Here is a 17,953-nt window from a genome sequence, read left to right on the forward strand (position 1 = left end):
TACGTTTTAATGCTGGATTTACAGCCACACAGCTCAGTACAGCTGTAGAACATTCTCCATGCTGCTACTGCTTTTTTTCTGTATGCTATAAAGAATAAACAGTGTGTGTATGCAAGAGCTCAAAGCAAAATATGTAGCCATACAGTGTTCAAATAAAAGCTATGTCACTGGTAGTGGGTGGGTAGAAACCATTGGCGACCCTCCTGTCATATGTGTCCCGAGTGAGTCTCGGTCCTGGGTGGCTTTTAAAGTATTTTTTCACTTAAATGCCACAGCTTTTCAGAGTCAAACGTACCTGGCTGAGATTATACAAGCAATGACAGATACACTGTGCTTGTGGTAGAATGTATCAGGTGTCAAGTTTTAGTTAAGACATTGAAAGAATATATTTAGGTTACTGAATACTTGTACACGTATTGGATATTGGATGGATTGGGCAACTATAAAAAAAAACTTACAACTATGTCCCAAACTAGTTTTGATAAAAGTCTGATAGGTATCTGTGATGTTTCGCAGTGACCTCATCCTGTCTAGTGTTGACGTGGAGTCTTCAGGCTTTTGGGAATGTCAAGTAAACTCGTCTTATGGAATCACATCTAAACAAATTGAGATTATTGTCCTGGAAACTGGAGCCCCTTATTGTCCAATGGAACGGATTATCAACAACAGAGGAGAATACAGGTGACTATTAACTTTACTACATATTTTACAAAGCTGCAAATTCCTTTCCACAAATTTCATTAAGGTCTCCAATTTCTCCCAAAACAAATTTGATAGGCACTGCATTTCACGCCACGTACACTGGGTGACTACATATATCATAAACGCTTCCCGACAGAGTATCAAAATACTATCACAATATTATAGAGTCATAGAGTGTTTGTTTGTTTTTTCAAAGCTGACTATCTCCCTCCATTCATTTTATTATATCTATAGGTATAGAAAGAACCTTACAACCCTAAATTAAATTTATAATTTCAGAAAATCTATAATTTGTATTTGTTTTGGTTGTATGGTACGCATTAAAGAGGAGCAAATCTGCCCAAATTAAAATTCATGTCATGTGGTTTTCCCTGAAGAAGAAGTTATAGTCTTTGAAATGCGTTGAAATAAACCACCACCTTACTTACCATACTGGGATATATGTCTCCATTCTGTCGTCAGTGCAGAATTTGTCCACTAACTCCCTTTACAGTTTGATGTCAAATTAAAATTCGTCAGATTTGCTCAAATTTGGCTGGAAATCTATTAAATGTGAATTGAATAAGCCCCAGTTGCCATTAAAATAAGCTCAATTGTTATACTCAGCGGTCTCCCGACCCCAAATAATAATCAGGTGTTCATGTTGGGCTATGGATGTTATGAAGAGCAGGAACCTAAAAAGCCCAGTGGAAAACTAGAGGCGATTCAGCAGCAGGGATAGGTGAGGGAGTTAGTGAGTATGATATTTATATGTTTGTATGTATTTCAGCCCATCTATGGCCCATATAAATCCAGCAGTAGCCGGCTCAAAATCCTTAAAAATTGGATTTGCTAGATTGTGCAAATTTTGTAAAATTTTAAACAAAATTGATTCCCTCATCCCTAGCATGTGATTAATTTGAAGGGAAATAACTGTGTGCTCAGATTTGTGAGTTTACGGTGAAAAAATCAATCCAGCTAGTCTGCTGTTTTGTCAAGTCTCTGTTCCATGAATTATAATGATAGAATCTCTTTACTTTTATATTTTTCAAAAATTTGTCTAAAGTAAAATAGAGACATGGCACAGTGGTCCTTGAAAGTTTGTGAAGTTTCAGAATTTTCTATATTTTTGCACACCTTTGACATAAAACTACATCAGATTTTCTTACCAGTCCTAAAAGTGGACAATGAGAACCAAACAAATCAGTCAAAGATATTAGACTTTCTCACTTTCTAAATTAGGAAAATGATACAATTTCACGCCTGTTAGTGGAAAAAAGTATTTGAACCTTAAACATTAGCAAATAATTTGAAGGTGAAAGCAGAGTCCTGTTTTTTCAATCAGTAGGATGACAATTAATTGTGAGTGGGCAACCTGTTTGATTTAAAGAACTAGATCTAGCAGTGTCTGTTCTTCACAACACATGTTTATGAAAGTGTATCACAGCAACTAAAAAGGAGATTTCTGAGGACCTCAGAAGCAGAGTTGTTGATGCTTATCAGGCTGAGAAAGGTTACAAAACCATCTCTAAAGAGTTTGGATTCCACTAAACCAGAGTCATTCAGTTGGTGTACAAATAAAGGAAATTCATTAATACCCTCTCTAGAAGTGGTCAACCAACAGAGATCGTTCCAAGAGCAAGGTATATAATTGTCTGCGAGGTCCCAAAAGAACCCAAGGTTACCGCTAAGCAACTAAAGGCATCTCTCTTATTAGCTACTATAAATGTTCATCATAAGGTTCACTATCATGAGTACACTGAACAACAATGGCGTGCATGTCATGACTGCAAGAAGAAAGCCAATGCTAAAGGCTATTGCAGGAATATTTTTTGGACAGATAAAACCAATATAGAGCTTTATGGTTTATTCGAGAAATGTTATGTTTGGTGAAAGAAAAACAGTGTGCTACAGCATAAAAGTCTCATACCATCTTTGAAACATGCTGGTGGTACTATTATGGTTTGGGCCAGGTTTGCTGCATCAGGGCCAGGACGGTTATCGTCATTGATGGAACACTGAATTCTGAATTATACCAGAAAACTGTAAAGTAAAATGTCACAATATCTGCCAATGAACTCAATCTCAAAAGAATTTGGATCATGCATCAATACAATGATCCAAAGTTACAAGTCATTCTACAAAAGAATAGTTTCAATGATGGCTCCATTGTAGCTCCTCAAAATCATAATGAAGATTCTTATTGAAGTTAACGTTGTCACATATACTGTATGCTTGCTTCAGAAACTTCATTACGTTGTTCTTGAGCCTCCAAAGAAGCATTGAGCCCATATTTTTTGTATGTGTGAATGTTTTCACGGGTTTGGTTTTTCATTGTGAAGTTTCTGAAATACAAGTCTTCTTTATAAATATACAGTTATTTTTTTCGGCAGTTCAGTAGTTTTTTTAATTTCTTGAATCCAGCTTCAAATTATTACCACAGTCCTTTTGTCATTGGGAATACATTTGAACAGGAGATGTTAGATGTTTCAACTTTATTGATCGATTTCCAGAAAAGTTGAAGAAAATGCATATTAAAGTATACTTCTCAAAAGTCAGGGCTGAGTCTCTGGATTATTCTGCGCTTGTAAAGGAGTACATTGAAAATGGCTAGAAGACCTTAAACCCTTTAAATATATTATTTGTTTCTAAGGCTTTCTTACAGTGATACATCTGCAGTGTAATAATCTCTTATTGAAGAGGTCTCCAGATTTTTTAATGTTATGTCAAAAACAAAGACAAGAAGATAGCGGGTGGCAAAACAAAGTCTTCCATCCATTTTAGAAGTAGAGATCAAATTGTTTTGACAGTAGAGTTCTCCGCTTGTTTTTGTTTGATAAGTGGAATTATACATAAAAAAATGAAATTACCTCCCGAAATCAACAAATAAATATTTTGATCAAAGTTTTCGTTGTTGGTTTAGTAAAACACCAGAATAAAAAAAAGTGACACATGACACAAATGTTTGCTTTCGGGATCAGGAACTTCAAGTTACAATTCTAGGTTTTTCAATTTTAGAAAACTCACATGAAATATCCTATCAATCAATTCTGAATTAAAGGAGCCAGATAAGGGAGCATTTACAAATAATGGCTATCTTTGCTGATCCTGACTGCTCCATGTGTAAGGGTACCGTCACACAGTGAAATTTTCATCGCTACGACGGCACGTAACAAACAGCTAATTAATTTTGATGGACACATGTAAGGCTTCATCTGTCCGGTGGTGGGGCTGTGGAAAATGTATCGCCTGCTGCCAGGAGTCATGACAAACTACAGCTGATATCTGGGAATAGCTATCAACATGAGACTATATTAAAAATGTATTTTCTCTTTTAACATTCAATTATGTAGTTTCCTAATCTTTTTATAAAAGCAAAGACAATAATTTTTCGGACTACGGCATTTTGTTATTTTTTCATGAATCACATATGACTGGAATATATTACGCTATTTATCTTATGGTAGAAATACTAGAGTACTACTATTTCTTAAGGAATACAGTTATGCCCAGAAGAGATGAAAGGTAAAGAAGAAAATGATGACCAGTTGCAAGAAACTATCGCTTGAGTTAGAATATAGAAGAAATAGAAGAAATGAAAATCAAAATGACAGAAAAATGGATTATATGCTCACTGTCAGCAGAAAGCAGAAAAAAAGTATAAAGAAACTTTACAGCTCTTTCGGACATATTAAGGAGAATTACATATTTTGTTGCATTTAAATTAAATTATTTATTCGGGGCATCACATTGGTGACAAGCCTACCATACATCACATTTGTCATAAGCTTATCTAGGTATCACATTGATGACAAGCCTACCTAGACCTAGTTTCAGAGGCCTCCTTAGACATCAGATTGGTCATAAGCCTATACGGCATCATATTGCACACAAGTCTACCTCAACATCATAATGGTAACAATTACGCCCCCTGATGAAGAAGGGCGAAACACGCTGGATATCAACCACTACACATGTTCTACATGTTTTATTCTTACTTTCACCTTATACCCTTTCTTCTGGCCAATGATACAGTGGGGGAAATAATGATTTGATCCCTAGCTAATTTTTTAAGTTTGCCCACTGACAAAGGCATGAACAGTCTATAATTTTAAGGGTAGGTTAATTGTAAAATTGAGAGATAGAATATCAAAAATAAAATCCAGAAAATCACATTGTATAAATTATTATTATTATATACATTTATTTGCATTTTGCAGTGAGAAATAAGTATTTGATCCCCTACTAACCATTAAGAGTTCTGGCTCCTACAGACCAGTTAGACACTCCTAATCAACTCGTTAGCTACATTAAAGACAGCTGTCTTACATAGTCACCTTTATAGAAGATTCCTGTCCACAGACAAGATCATAGACCTGCCCAAAGCTGGAATGGGCTACAAAACCATAAGTAAGATGCTGGGTGAAAAGGAGACAACTGTTGGTGCAATAGTAAGAAAATGGAAGAAATACAAAATGACTGTCAATCAACATCAATCTGGGGCACCATGCAAAATTTCACCTTCATCATGAGGAAGGTGAGAGATCAGCCTAAAACTACACGGGGGGGCAACTTGTTACTGATCTTAAGGCAGCTGGGACCACAGCCACCAAGAAAACTATTGGTAACAGATTACACCTCAAGGGTTTAAAATCCTGCAGTGCCTGCAAGGTTCCCTTGCTCAAGAAGGCACATGTGCAGGCCCATCTGAAGTTTGCCAATGAACACCTGGATGATTCTGTGAGTGATTGGGAGAAGATGCTGTGGCCAGATGAGACAAATATTGAGTTCTTTGGCATTAACTCAACTCTCCGTGTTTGGAGGAAGAAAAATGCTGCCTATGACACAAAGAACACCATCCCCACTGTCAAGAATGGAGGTGGAAACATTATGTTTTGGGGGTGTTTCTCTGCTAAGGGCACAGGACTACTTCACCACATCAATGAGAGAGTGGATGGAGCCATGTCCTGTAAAATCCTGAGTGAAAACCTCCTTCCCTCCTCCAGGACATTAAAAGTGGGTCGTGGCTGGGTCTTCCAGGAAGATGATGACCCAAAACATACAGCCAAGGCAACAAATGAGTGGCTCAAACAGAAGCACATTAAAATCATAGAGTGGACTAGCCAGTCTCCAGACCTTAATCTCAAAGGAAACTTATGGAGAGTTGAAGCTCCGAGTTGCCAAGCGACAGCCTCAAAATCTTAATGATTTAGATATGATCTGCAAAGAGGAGTGGACCTAAATTCCTCCTGACATGTGTGCAAACCTCATCATTAACTACAAAAAAAGTCTGACTGCTGTGCTTGCCAACAAGGGTTCTGCCACCAAGTATTAAGTCTTGTTTGCCAGAGGGATCGAAAACTTATACCTCACTGCAAAATGCAAATAAATTTGTATATTTTATACAATGTGATTTTCTGGATTTTATTTTTGTAATTCTATCTCTCAATGTAAAAATTAACCTACCCTTAAAATTATAGTGTGGTGGGAGACCCCAGCCATCTACCAGGATATTTTAGAGCACTTCATGCTTCCCTCTGCCAACAAGCTTTTTGGAGATGGAAATTTCATTCTCCAGCAGGACTTGGCCCCTGTCCCCACTGCCAAACATACCAATACCTGGTTTACAAACAACAGTATCACTGTGTTTGATTGGCAGCAAACTCACCTGATCTTAACCCCATAGAAAATCTATTTGGTATTGTCAAGAAGAAGATGAGAGACCCCAGACCCAACAATGCAGACGAGCTGAAGGCTGCTATCAAAGCAACCTGGGCTTCCATAACACCTCAGCAGTGCCACAGGCTGATCGTCTCCATGACACGCTGCATTGATGCTGTAATTGATGCAAGAGGAGCCTCGACCAAGTATTGCGTGCATTTACTGCACAAACATTTCAGTAGGCCAACATTTTGGATTTTAAAATCATTTTTCAAGCTGGTGTTATAAAGTATTCTAATTTACCGATATAATGACTTTTGGGTTTTCACTGGCTTTTAACCATAATCATCAACATTAACAGAAATAAACACGTGAAATAGATCACTCTGATTGTAATGACTCTATATAATATAAGAGTTTCACTTTTTGTATCAAAGAACTGAAATAAATTAACTGTTTGATGATATTCTAATTTTGTGAGATGCACCTGTACACATTTACGAGTCGTCGGTATACAATGCAATATATTACATTTTCTAACTCGCATTGCCCAAACTAATTCTGGCACACTGGAACAAACCTACTGCCACACGATAACTGCCTCATTCATCAACAGTAGAATGGGTAGCGGGATACCACAATAGACTGTTCATGTCTTTGTCAGTGGGCAAACGTACAAAATCATCAATGGATCAAATACTTATGTCCCCCACTCTATATGTTGTGACTTCATTCTTATTATACTGGATAAACTTCCATTATGTACCACTGTATATATTCTTGCACCCTACTGTGGTTGCATTTGAAACTCTATTATTCTTTTTCATAAAATATTCTATTTTAAGAGTACAACAGACTGTTTTATTTTGGCTCCTTTCATGTCCTTTGTGTTTTCGCGGTTGCTGATACTGTATTGCAGTTTTGCCCCTTTCACATATATAGTGCATCAGGATTAATAAGGACTTAACACTTCCTCACAAGTATACCCTAAACCTTGGCTTCATTATTTTCTCATAAGCCAACTTAGATATGTCAAGCTGGTACACAACATACTTGACATTCTCTTCGGTTCTATCTATTGCTCTTCTCAAAACGTTTCAATACTGCACCATTTTATTAGCAACTTGTAGAAATAATTTCTACAATCCATCATTTGTACATATCATTGCTTGAAAGATTTGCTCTTTTGTCCAACTTGCCAAGCAATATATTATGTATTCTAGGCAGGCAAAGGACAGTTTTCAGTTCGTCTGGCATTAATGCTAAAGGTTATTCTGACAAACAAATAGAAATACGCACTTTGCTATGGAAATAGTAAACTTTCAGTAAATAGCAAAATGTTGCGTACCATTATTTGTGCCACACATGGATTATCATCTTTAACCGTGGCCAAAGTTTTCATCTTGATGTAAAACTAACTACAAAGATGAAAAAGTAGTAAGGAATTGAGAAACGAAAACACCTGAAGCACATTGTGCATAAACCAATTTTCTGAAAGTCCAGGACCTGGGCCAGCTCAGCTATAAACATGTTGGCGATATGAGGAATACTTTTAGCTGTGCTTGTGCAGGCCTTGAAACTAGCACATGCGCATTGTGTCTCCATGAAGGTAGTAGAAGATTACTGATGGACATGTTGAGTCATATGCCTGTCTAGCAATTTTAATATTTTAATTTTCGAATGAGAACAGTCTTCTGTTGAGGCAGAAGGCTTGGCTTAAGAAAGGGGCATGGTTTTCTGTAGTAAACACAATAACTGTACAGAACATCTAATAGGAATACATTAGTAAGTTACCTATATGCTTATATTTCACAAACATTTGTAAGAAGCATGTATGAAGCCACCATACCATAGAACTGCTATGTGGTATTTGAGCACAGACCTGTGTAGTCATATTCCTACTATTGGGTGGCAAGAATTTGTGTACGTCCAGTCCTTACTACTGGGAGGGAAAAATTTGTGTAGGTCCTATACCTACTACTGGTTGGGAAGAACTTGTGTAGATACTATCCCTACTAATGGGTTCATATTCCTACTATTGGGTGGCAAGAATTTGTGTACATCCAGTCCTTACTACTGGGAGGGAAAAATTTGTGTAGGTCCTATCCCTACTACTGGTTGGGAAAAACTTGTGTAGATACTATCCCTACTAATGGGTAGAAAGAACCTGCGAAGGAACTATCCATACTAGTGTGAGGCAAGAACTTGTGTAAAGCCTATCCCTACTACAGGGTGACAAGAATTTGTGTAGGTCCTATCCCTACCACTGAGCGGCAGGATCTTATGTTGGTCCTATCCATACTACTGGGGGCAAGAATTTGTGTAAATCCTCCTATTCCTACTACTGGATGGCAAGAACCAGTTCCCAACCCATCTACACTGGGTGGCAAGAACCTTTATAGGTCCTGTCCCTACTACTGGATGTCAAGATCTTATGTTGGTCCTATCTTTACTACTGGGTGGCAAGATCCAGGTCCCAACTACTGGGTGGCAAAATCTTATGTTAGTACAATCTCTACTACTGGGGGGCAAGAACCTGTGTAGTCCCTATCCTTACTAGTGGGTGACAAATACTTTTGTTGGACTCCTTCCTCCATGAGTGGAAAATTGACCTAAAGATTATGTGGAGGGGCCATACATACACCGTGCACTTGTATCTTAGGTGGAAAACCTCTGAATCTTATTGGTCAACCCATTTTAATTTTTGTTATGGAGTCCCTTATATGCATGGTCTGCTTAAGAAGATTAATATATGATTGTTGTTGTTTTTTTTTCTATATTGCTATGTGTTAGTAATTTTTATTAATACTATTTTATCTCATAGATGGCCTAGAACCATAGCGGGGATGACTGCATCACATGTCTGCAAACAGTTTTCTATCAGTTCATCATTAGCCTATTCCGATGCAGAAGGAGAACGAAAAGCCTGGCGGAAGTGTGACAGGGCTGGAATCTGGAAAGAAGAAGACTATACCGCTTGTCCCTTTTCAGATGAAATGACAAGACATCTTCATGCCTTCAGCCTGGTAAATATTCCTTTCAAATCACTCAACATTTGACAATAATTATTAATCTTTAATGAATAATTGAGTGGATTATTATAACTACAAGCTTTGGATATTTGCTAAAAAGCCACATTTGAATATAAGGAAGAATAGTCTATGGGGACAATTGGAAAGGGCTTTGCTTCATACTATTAGGAAAATCACCACATTTGGTGAATTTTGTCATCCACAGCTGATGTATTTTTTGCAATTTAGCATTTCCCTGACACTGCTCAATAGTAACCTGACAAGTGGGAGGTGTTTATTGGAGGTGACCGTACCTCCTTAGAGAGTCTAAATATACATACAGTATGTTCAGAGGTTATAGTAACTGTGTAGGCACAAGCTGAAAAATCATACCGTGTGCAAGTCAGTACCTTCCGAAGATGATTACTTGCTACTTGTTTGCCATAAATTCAGCTGATGGACTGTTTTTAAACTCAACTTCACTAGAGCCGAGCTTTGATGTGAGCAGCCTCTTCTTACCTCAGCTTCCCTGGTATTTCCAGTATGAGATCAGATAGACAGGGTGGACAGCAGTGTGAGCAGCCTCTTCTTACTTCAGCAACCCTGGTATCTTCAGTATTAGATCAGATAGACACAGTGGACAACAGTGTGAGCAGCCTCTTCTTACCTCAGCTTCCCTGGTATTTCCAGTATTAGATCAGATCGACAGGGTGGACAGCAGTGTGAGCAGCCTCTTCTTACCTCAGCACTCTGGTATCTCCAGTATTATATCATACAGACCTGGTGGTCAGCAGTGTGAGCAGCTTCTTTTCACCTCAGCACCCTGTTATCACCAGTATTAGATTATATAGACAGGGTGGACAGCAGTGTGAGCAGCCTTTTCTTACCTCAGCAACCCTGGTATATTGAGTATTAGAGCAAAAAGATAGGGCAGACAGCAGACTGAGTGGTCTCTTCTTACCTCAGCACCCTGTTATCACCAGTATTAAATCAGATACACAGGATGGACAGCAGTGTGATCAGTCTTTATTTTTACGTCAGTGTTTATGGTATCTCCAGAATTAGTTCAGGGTGGACAGCAGTATGAGCAGCCTCTTCTTACCTCAGAACCCTGGCATCTCCAGTATTAAGTCAGATAGACATGGTGGACAGCAGTGTGTGCAGCCTCTTCTTACCTCAGAACCCAGGCATCTTCAGTATTAAGTCAGATAGACATGGTGGACAGCAGTGTGTGCAGCCTCTTCTTACCTCAGAACCCAGGCATCTCCAGTATCAAGGCAGATAGACATGGTGGACAGCAATGTGAGCAGCCTCTTCTTACCTGAGCACCCCTGCTATCTCCAAATATCTACTGATAGTACATCTTCTCACACATGAAGAAGTGAAAAAGAGCTTCGTACTGCACATGCGTTCAGACTCCTGTCCTGTTAATATTCTATACAGGTTTCTGTCAGTGTAACAACAGTCATTTTAATTCTATTTGTATCATATCTCTAGACATAAAAAGTGTGATTTGCTAAATAAAATTATTTAAGAATGTATTTATAATTACATTTCCTTTAGTTATTTTTTCATTTTCCGGGAGAGCCCCTTTGAGATTTATTATAGGCTGTAATATACCACTATAGTCTTGCTTTAGCAATCCCAAATGAAGCCAAGAGAAGCTAATGGAAGCTGAAAGGGCCCAGCGGTCTGCAGCAGGCCGTAGTCTCCATAAAAGCTATCAGTGGGGAATCTGATACCTGGTACTCCAGCACCAAAAATTCTGCTAGACTGTGTCTCATAGATATGTTGCATGTCCTCTCTGTTGTTCCGGGTAAACCTTAAGCTGATGATGACTATCGTGTTAATGGGACTGAGTTACAGTTTTGATGACTTAATGAAGTATACAACGATCATTTACACAATATGTCTCCTTTTCAATAGCCCCGTTTTGGCTACAGAAGCAACTCAATTAGTCTTTTGTGCCCATATTGCAGAAGTTAATATTGTGGATGTAACACCCAGACTCCTTGTAGTTTTACTAAGCCGAATTTAAAACCCATAGAAAAACATTATCTTGCTGTCTTAATAAACACCGCAACAATTTAAAATAGCTTTTGGCGCATTTACCAGGTGCAGGAGCTGTCACAATTCCCATGCTCTCTAACTTGCCATAAATTGATTTTGATTGGGTGGTTCCTCTTCATCAGCATTCTTCCAGCACTATAGGTGTGAGGACTTCCATTCCTCTCACATATTGTAATGAATTGTACCTGCCATTGTGCCTTAAATTAAATGCTCAGCCAATCTCTCAGTGGCAGGTAGGTGAACATGAGCCGAGCGTCGCGTCTCACCATCTGTGTGCTAGAGGTAGAATACACCTGGCGACAATCAGTGGACAACAAGAGACACACGAGGGAGACGTCTATTGGCCGACACTTGTGGGTGATTTTTTTGGAGCAATACAATATATTTTTTTTTATTTGCAGATTGTTCATTCATTGAAATATCTATTAAATGAGATCAAGTTGTCATAAAGTACAGAAACCATACTGCCATATGGATCTCTGGGGGCTCCAGAGATATGCGGGGGTCTGGGTGATACCTCCAGAGAATGAATAACTAAATAAAGGAATGTTTTGGCTGATACCTTTTATTGCACCCTCAGTTTTGCGTTGTTAAAGGCTAACCTACCAATAGTTTAAGTCTACCGATCTATTCCTTTGGAGACCCATGTTATTGCTTTATTTGCCGTTTCATTAACGATCCTTAACAGCTTAAATAGTACAAAGTCTTACACAAGAGGACACTTATATTTTGTAGATTATTTTTCTATTTAAGGTCAAACAGGTTGCACTTGTAAGCAGATTATGGATTTCCTGTACTGACGCATTAAACGCCATACTTTGCAATTATCTGCTTCTAGGTGCCTGTAAATGACACCAACGTCCTTGAATATGCTCAACAACTAATGGCCTACACCAGGGGAGCTTCGGACTTCACTGATAAGATGGATGTGTTGCTAGTGGCAGACATGATGGAAAAGATGATAACCTATGTGGGACAAATTAAACACGTAAGTTTGAAATTCGTTGCAAAAAAAGCCATTAAATTTACAGTGCAAGGACTACAAAAGTGAAGCTTAGAACTGAGCTAAGAGTTGTGGCTATTGTTAACGAAGATATAATCTAGGCGAACATGTCTTTGGTTTCTCAGAATTTAAAGACACCTTTGACATGAGAAAAAATATTTTTACCTTTATTAATTTCAGTCTGAAATCTCCATTCCCTCATTAATTTTTAGTCCCCTGATATGCAGTTGCAGCCTGAATTAAATTTCAGCATTTTCTCCTGTGGGAGTGTCTCTCCCAGTAATATAGGCTGGATATGAGGTCTGTGTATTTCCAGGCTTTTGCCATCTTCAATTGCTTTCATGAATGACCACAGCTCTAAAACTGTACTTGTTTTTTCTATGCACTTTCTTCCTTATCTGCTTTCTCTGCCCTCCCTGAGATACTTTCTCCCCTCTCCAGCACAAATGCTAACATTAGCCAGAGTGCAATACAATTTTTTTATCAGATTGCACTCGTCCGTTTTTCATGCAGAGGAGTATGATCCCTAAACAAACAAAATTCTCTTATAGCATAGAAGAGTGGTGCTTTCATCCTTTTTTTTCTAATGCTTTGGTACCTAAGTTTTTTGCTTAACCTTATATGCAAAGTCAAGCAACATCCTAATGGTTTTCATTAAAAAAAAACCCAAACATTTTGCTGTGGTAAATTGTCTATTGGTCCTGTATATAGTTGAGTGATACTGCAAAATGTACACAAATCGATCAGAGTTTCTTGTTCTCTCTCCTCCCCCCTTCTCTTCTCTCAGGGTTAGAGATAGCAGGAGGAACTGCAATGTATACTGCAAAACGCATGTGTAATTTAATGCTCATGTATTTAGCTAATAATTAAATAACTTAAAGAAACAAATGGCGTTGGGTCCCCCGAAATGTTAATAACCAGCAGAGGGAAAGCAAGTGGAGTAATAGTATTGGGGTTGATGTCAGCTCTGTATTGGCAGCTTACATCAAGTCCAGGGGTTGAAAAATAATTTTCCTATAACATGGCGGGAGTTGATGAAGCTCACCTTCCCTACCACTACCACCCTACACCACTTTACAGATGCTCGCATACAAATTTTGACTCAACTTATGCCCCAGACTGCTGCGCGCACACAGTGAGGATACATGGTCCATATTAATATCTTAGAAGTAAAGCTTAGACACATCAATAATACGTTATTGATCTTTTAAGAGAGCGGCACGCTGCTTCGAATCACATTCAATTGTAAATACAAATTAAATCAAAGCAAATGGGTGCAAGCGTGCGAGCAAAAACAGCAGGGAAAACTGACGGTATATCGGCTTATAACGAGCGTAGGCAATGCATGCTGGGAGTTTTTGTTTATTAACAGCTGGAGTGCCCCGGGTTCCCGCGCCCGGCTTATATTGTGTGAAGAAATATGAACATGTAGTTACATTCTTCAAGCCTTTTTCACTTATTCTATTGTGAGATAGAAAACAGTTATTCAAAGTGAAGGTGGAATTATGATCAGCTCCTCGGCCTAGGTTGGGTTTCCTCAACCCCTTCTAATCAGCTGGGGGATGGTGTGTGTTGCCCATGCATAAAGCGGTGGTCCGACAGTACATTAATTTTATTTTTGAATTCCTCTAGTTTTCCATAGTTTTCAACTACAGGACAGTCCCAGATTTGGGTCTACACCCCTCTGTCATGGGTGGTCTGCCGAATGGCCTTCACTGCCACCATAGGACATCTCCTCCTGCCAGGGTAGAAATAAAAGTCAATAGGTGTGTGACATAGTCTATGCCTGATGAAGAGACCTGAGTAGTCTCGAAAGCTTGCAATTTGTTACCATCTTTTTAGTTAGCCATTAAAAGGTATCAACCACTGAGGACTCTCAATTCTAAATATTTCCTAAATATTTTTCTATCTACTGGCTAACACGGTACCAAGATATATATCTTTCCTGTAAAAAAAAAAACAGAAATTGACCCGGAGGTTAATTTAGCCTACGAACAAAAAATATCTCTTAACCACAACATAAATGATACATGTATTAACACTTGGAGTTGTCCGTTGGGACCATAACCCATCACAATGGTCTTCCCAAAGTCCATTGTATGAATAGAATAGTAATAAAAATGCAGCTATTTCTCCAATAATTGTCTATATGGGTATTCATTGTACATATTCACCTCTCCACTCGTACGGGGCTTTGGGTCCCCACTCTCAGGATCAGGGGTTTGAGCAGCTGAACCCCTAGTGATCATACAGTTATCATCTATACTGGTGATAGATGTTAAACTATATTTCCTGATCTGCTTAGAAGGCTGTCTCCAGGTACTTCGAGCATCCCTTTACCACCCCACACATTGATATATTTGATTATAAAAATTATATTTGGTTTTAAATATTATATTATATTTATTCATAAGTTTCCATATTCCCAGTAGCTCAATACATAGACTTCCTTTGTAATGTGGCATTTAATTTACTAAATAAATTGCATTTATAAGTAATTACTCTGCTGGCTGTTTGACAGCTGCTTAATGTAAGTTGTTCTAACTTCAGGCTGCCATGGGCAGCTTTCTGAAATGGGTTGGGAATGAAAGATATAAAGGGAGACAGCGAAAGAGAAAGTGAATTGAGGTGAAGAACTGCATTATAAGACTTTGATATATTTAGCTGCACAGATGATTATCACAAATGACCAACAATGTCAAGTATAAGCCAAAATAAAAAGTGCAGAAATTACCATAAATTGTACTAAGTTTCAGTCTGCATTCTCCATTTCTGCCTTCATTATCAGACCTCCTGATATGCAGTTTACAGCCTTGTCAAAGCTTCAGGTTTTTTTTTTATTGTGGGAGTGTACCTCTCTGTAATATAGGCTGGATGCTATGTCTTTGAGTATCCAAGGTGCTGCTGACATTTCTAGATCCCATAGAAGCACAGATTCTATACTGCACTTACTTTCTCTTCATCCATTTTCCTTCTTTTCTGTAGCCTGCTTTCTTTGAACTCTCCAATACTATAGCTGTTGTCTCCTATCTCCACAATAACCTCTTCCTACTGGTTTCTCTTAGGGCAGGGACAGACGACCGTTGATTCTCTCAAACAAGAAAATAGGGCCTATTATGCAAATGATACTCTGAGTGTGAGCATAGTGTCATTCGATTCTCTTGGATGAGGAAAAGATGGAGAACAAAAATTTTCCATTCTTTGAGGGCAAAAAAATCGGACTGCACTCGGATGTCATTCAAGTGCAGTCCGAAGTTTTCCATGGACTCATTGACTTGCATTGCCAAGTGAATACTGGATAAAACTCGGGCATGCAGAAATAATTCCCCAGACAGGCTCTGTCCAAGGAAAAAAATAGACATGTACATGGTCCCATTGATTAACATTGGTCTGAGTGCAATTTGATGTTTTGTTGGATCACACTCGAACTAAATATATGCTTGTCTGCACCAGCCCTCAGAGAAAGGTGGAGGACGGGTAAAGCAGAGAGAGCAGGAGCTCTGATGGATTTGTAATCTTTTGGAAAAACACTCTGCTAGATAAAGGTACTTACAGATACTGTGCAGCAGTGAAATAGCAGAACATTTTTGCTTTCTTGGCCTTTTTTTTCAGCGAATGTGAATGATAACACCAAAACTTTTTCTCCACTCAGGGTTAGTGGTTGGGTGAAGCCATTTTTTGTCAAACTACTGTGTTTTCTCTTTTTAAATCATAATGAAAACCCAAAACATCCAAATGACCCTGATCAAAAGTTCACATACCCCATTTCTTAATTGTCATGATCCAGTCCTGAGTTTGTATTCAGCTGTCTTGTCTCTGGACTGGTCATGTGGGAGTTAATCCCCCTCTGCCTCACTCTGAAGCTGTCTGAGCTATTTAAGTCCTCTGCAGCCTGTGGGCCAGTGACAGCTATAGTTCATGCTGCACGGCTTGAGCACCTGACCTGTATACTTGTATTAGTGTTCCTTTTGCCTCTGACTGCCTGTACCCGTTTATGACTTGTTCTGACCTCTGGCTTGTACCCCGACTGTCTTACGTCTCACGTTTTGGTTACCATGTTCCCGGTAGGCTCTGACTTCTTGTTTGTCACCGACTATTCCTCTGACTCCCCCTGTGTACTGCGCTGACCTCTCTGTGTATGACCTTGGCTTGTCTGACTTCTCTTTCATTACCTGTGGCACCTGTGTTGTTGTTCAGTGTTGCTGCGCTGTGTGTACAACCTCTTTTCCTTAACCAGCACCCCCTGGTGGAGGTTACACTATACTGCACTGCAGCAGCACATTACATTAATACTGTGTATTGCCCCCTCTAATATCAATGACAGCTTGAAGTCTTTTGTGGTTGTTGTGGATGAGGTTCTTTATTTTCCAAGAAGGGAAAGCTGCCCACACTTCTTGGCAAAAAGCCTGGAGGCTGTAAATTCTCTGGGCTGCCTAGCATGAACTCAAGCTTGAGATCTACCCTGAATGGATCAATAATATTGTGGTTAGAAGACTGAGATGGCCAATCCAGAACCTTCACTTTGTTCTGCTGTAGCAAATGACAGGTCGGCTTGGCCTTGTGTTTTGGATCGTTGTCATGTTGGAACGTCCAAGTACGTCCCATGTGCAGCTTCCAGGCTGATGAGTGGAAATTTGCCTCCAGTATTTGCTGATAACATGCTGCATTCATCTTTCCTTCAACTTTGACCAAGTTTCCTGTGCCTTTGTAGCTCACACATCCCAAATTATCAGTGATCCACCTCCTTTCTTTACAGTAGGAATGGTGTTCCTTCCATCATAGGCCTTCTTGACCTATCTACCAAAAGTAACATTTATGGTTGTGGCCATAAAGTTCAATTTTGGTCTCAACACTCGAAATTACCTTATTCCAGAAGTTTTGAGGCTTGTCTCTGTGCTGTTTTGCATATTTTAAGCCAGATACATTGTGGCATTTGCACAGTAATGGCTTTCTTCTGGCAACTCGACAATGCAACCATTTTTTCTTCAAGTGCCTCCTTATTGTGCATCTTGAAACAGCCACACCGCTAGTTTTCAGAAAGTCCTGTATTTCAGCTGATGTTATTTGTGGGGTTTTCTTTATATCTGGAACATTTTTCCTGGCAATTGTGGACGACATTTTTGTTGGTCTACCTGACTGTGGTTTTGTTTTTACAGAGCCCCTGATTTTCCATTTGTTTATCACAGTCTGAACGCTGCTGACTGGCATTATTAATTCCTTGGATATCTTTTTGTATCCCTTTCCTGTTTTATACAGTTCAACTACTTTTTCCCGTAGATTCGTTGGTGATTCTTTTGCTTTCCCCATGACTCACAATACAGAAATGTCAGTGGGTGGATGAAAGATGCAAGAGTCTGTCTGGATCCCAGAATCTCACTCAGCTTTTATGCACACACACTGATTACAAGCAAACAGGTCACAGGTGAGGATGTTACCTTTAGCAGCCATTCAAACCCATTTGTTTATCAGGTGAAAATCACCAGGGTATGTGAACTTTTGATCAGGGTCATTTGGATGTTTTGGGTTG

General features: G+C 39.0%; 1 protein-coding gene across 1 annotated transcript in view; it reads left to right on the forward strand.

Moving 5' to 3' along the window:
- The window catches only part of ADGRA1 (adhesion G protein-coupled receptor A1), an 847,935-nt gene that overhangs the window by 245,143 nt on the left and 584,839 nt on the right, over positions 1-17,953 (forward strand). The window contains exons 8-10 of the mRNA XM_077258539.1: positions 517-681; positions 9,167-9,368; positions 12,262-12,411. Of these exons, the coding sequence (XP_077114654.1) occupies positions 517-681; positions 9,167-9,368; positions 12,262-12,411 (517 nt within the window). The remainder of the gene's footprint in view (positions 1-516; positions 682-9,166; positions 9,369-12,261; positions 12,412-17,953) is intronic.

Source organism: Ranitomeya variabilis, chromosome 4, assembly GCF_051348905.1.
Source record: "Ranitomeya variabilis isolate aRanVar5 chromosome 4, aRanVar5.hap1, whole genome shotgun sequence".
Classification (NCBI taxonomy): domain Eukaryota; kingdom Metazoa; phylum Chordata; class Amphibia; order Anura; family Dendrobatidae; genus Ranitomeya; species Ranitomeya variabilis.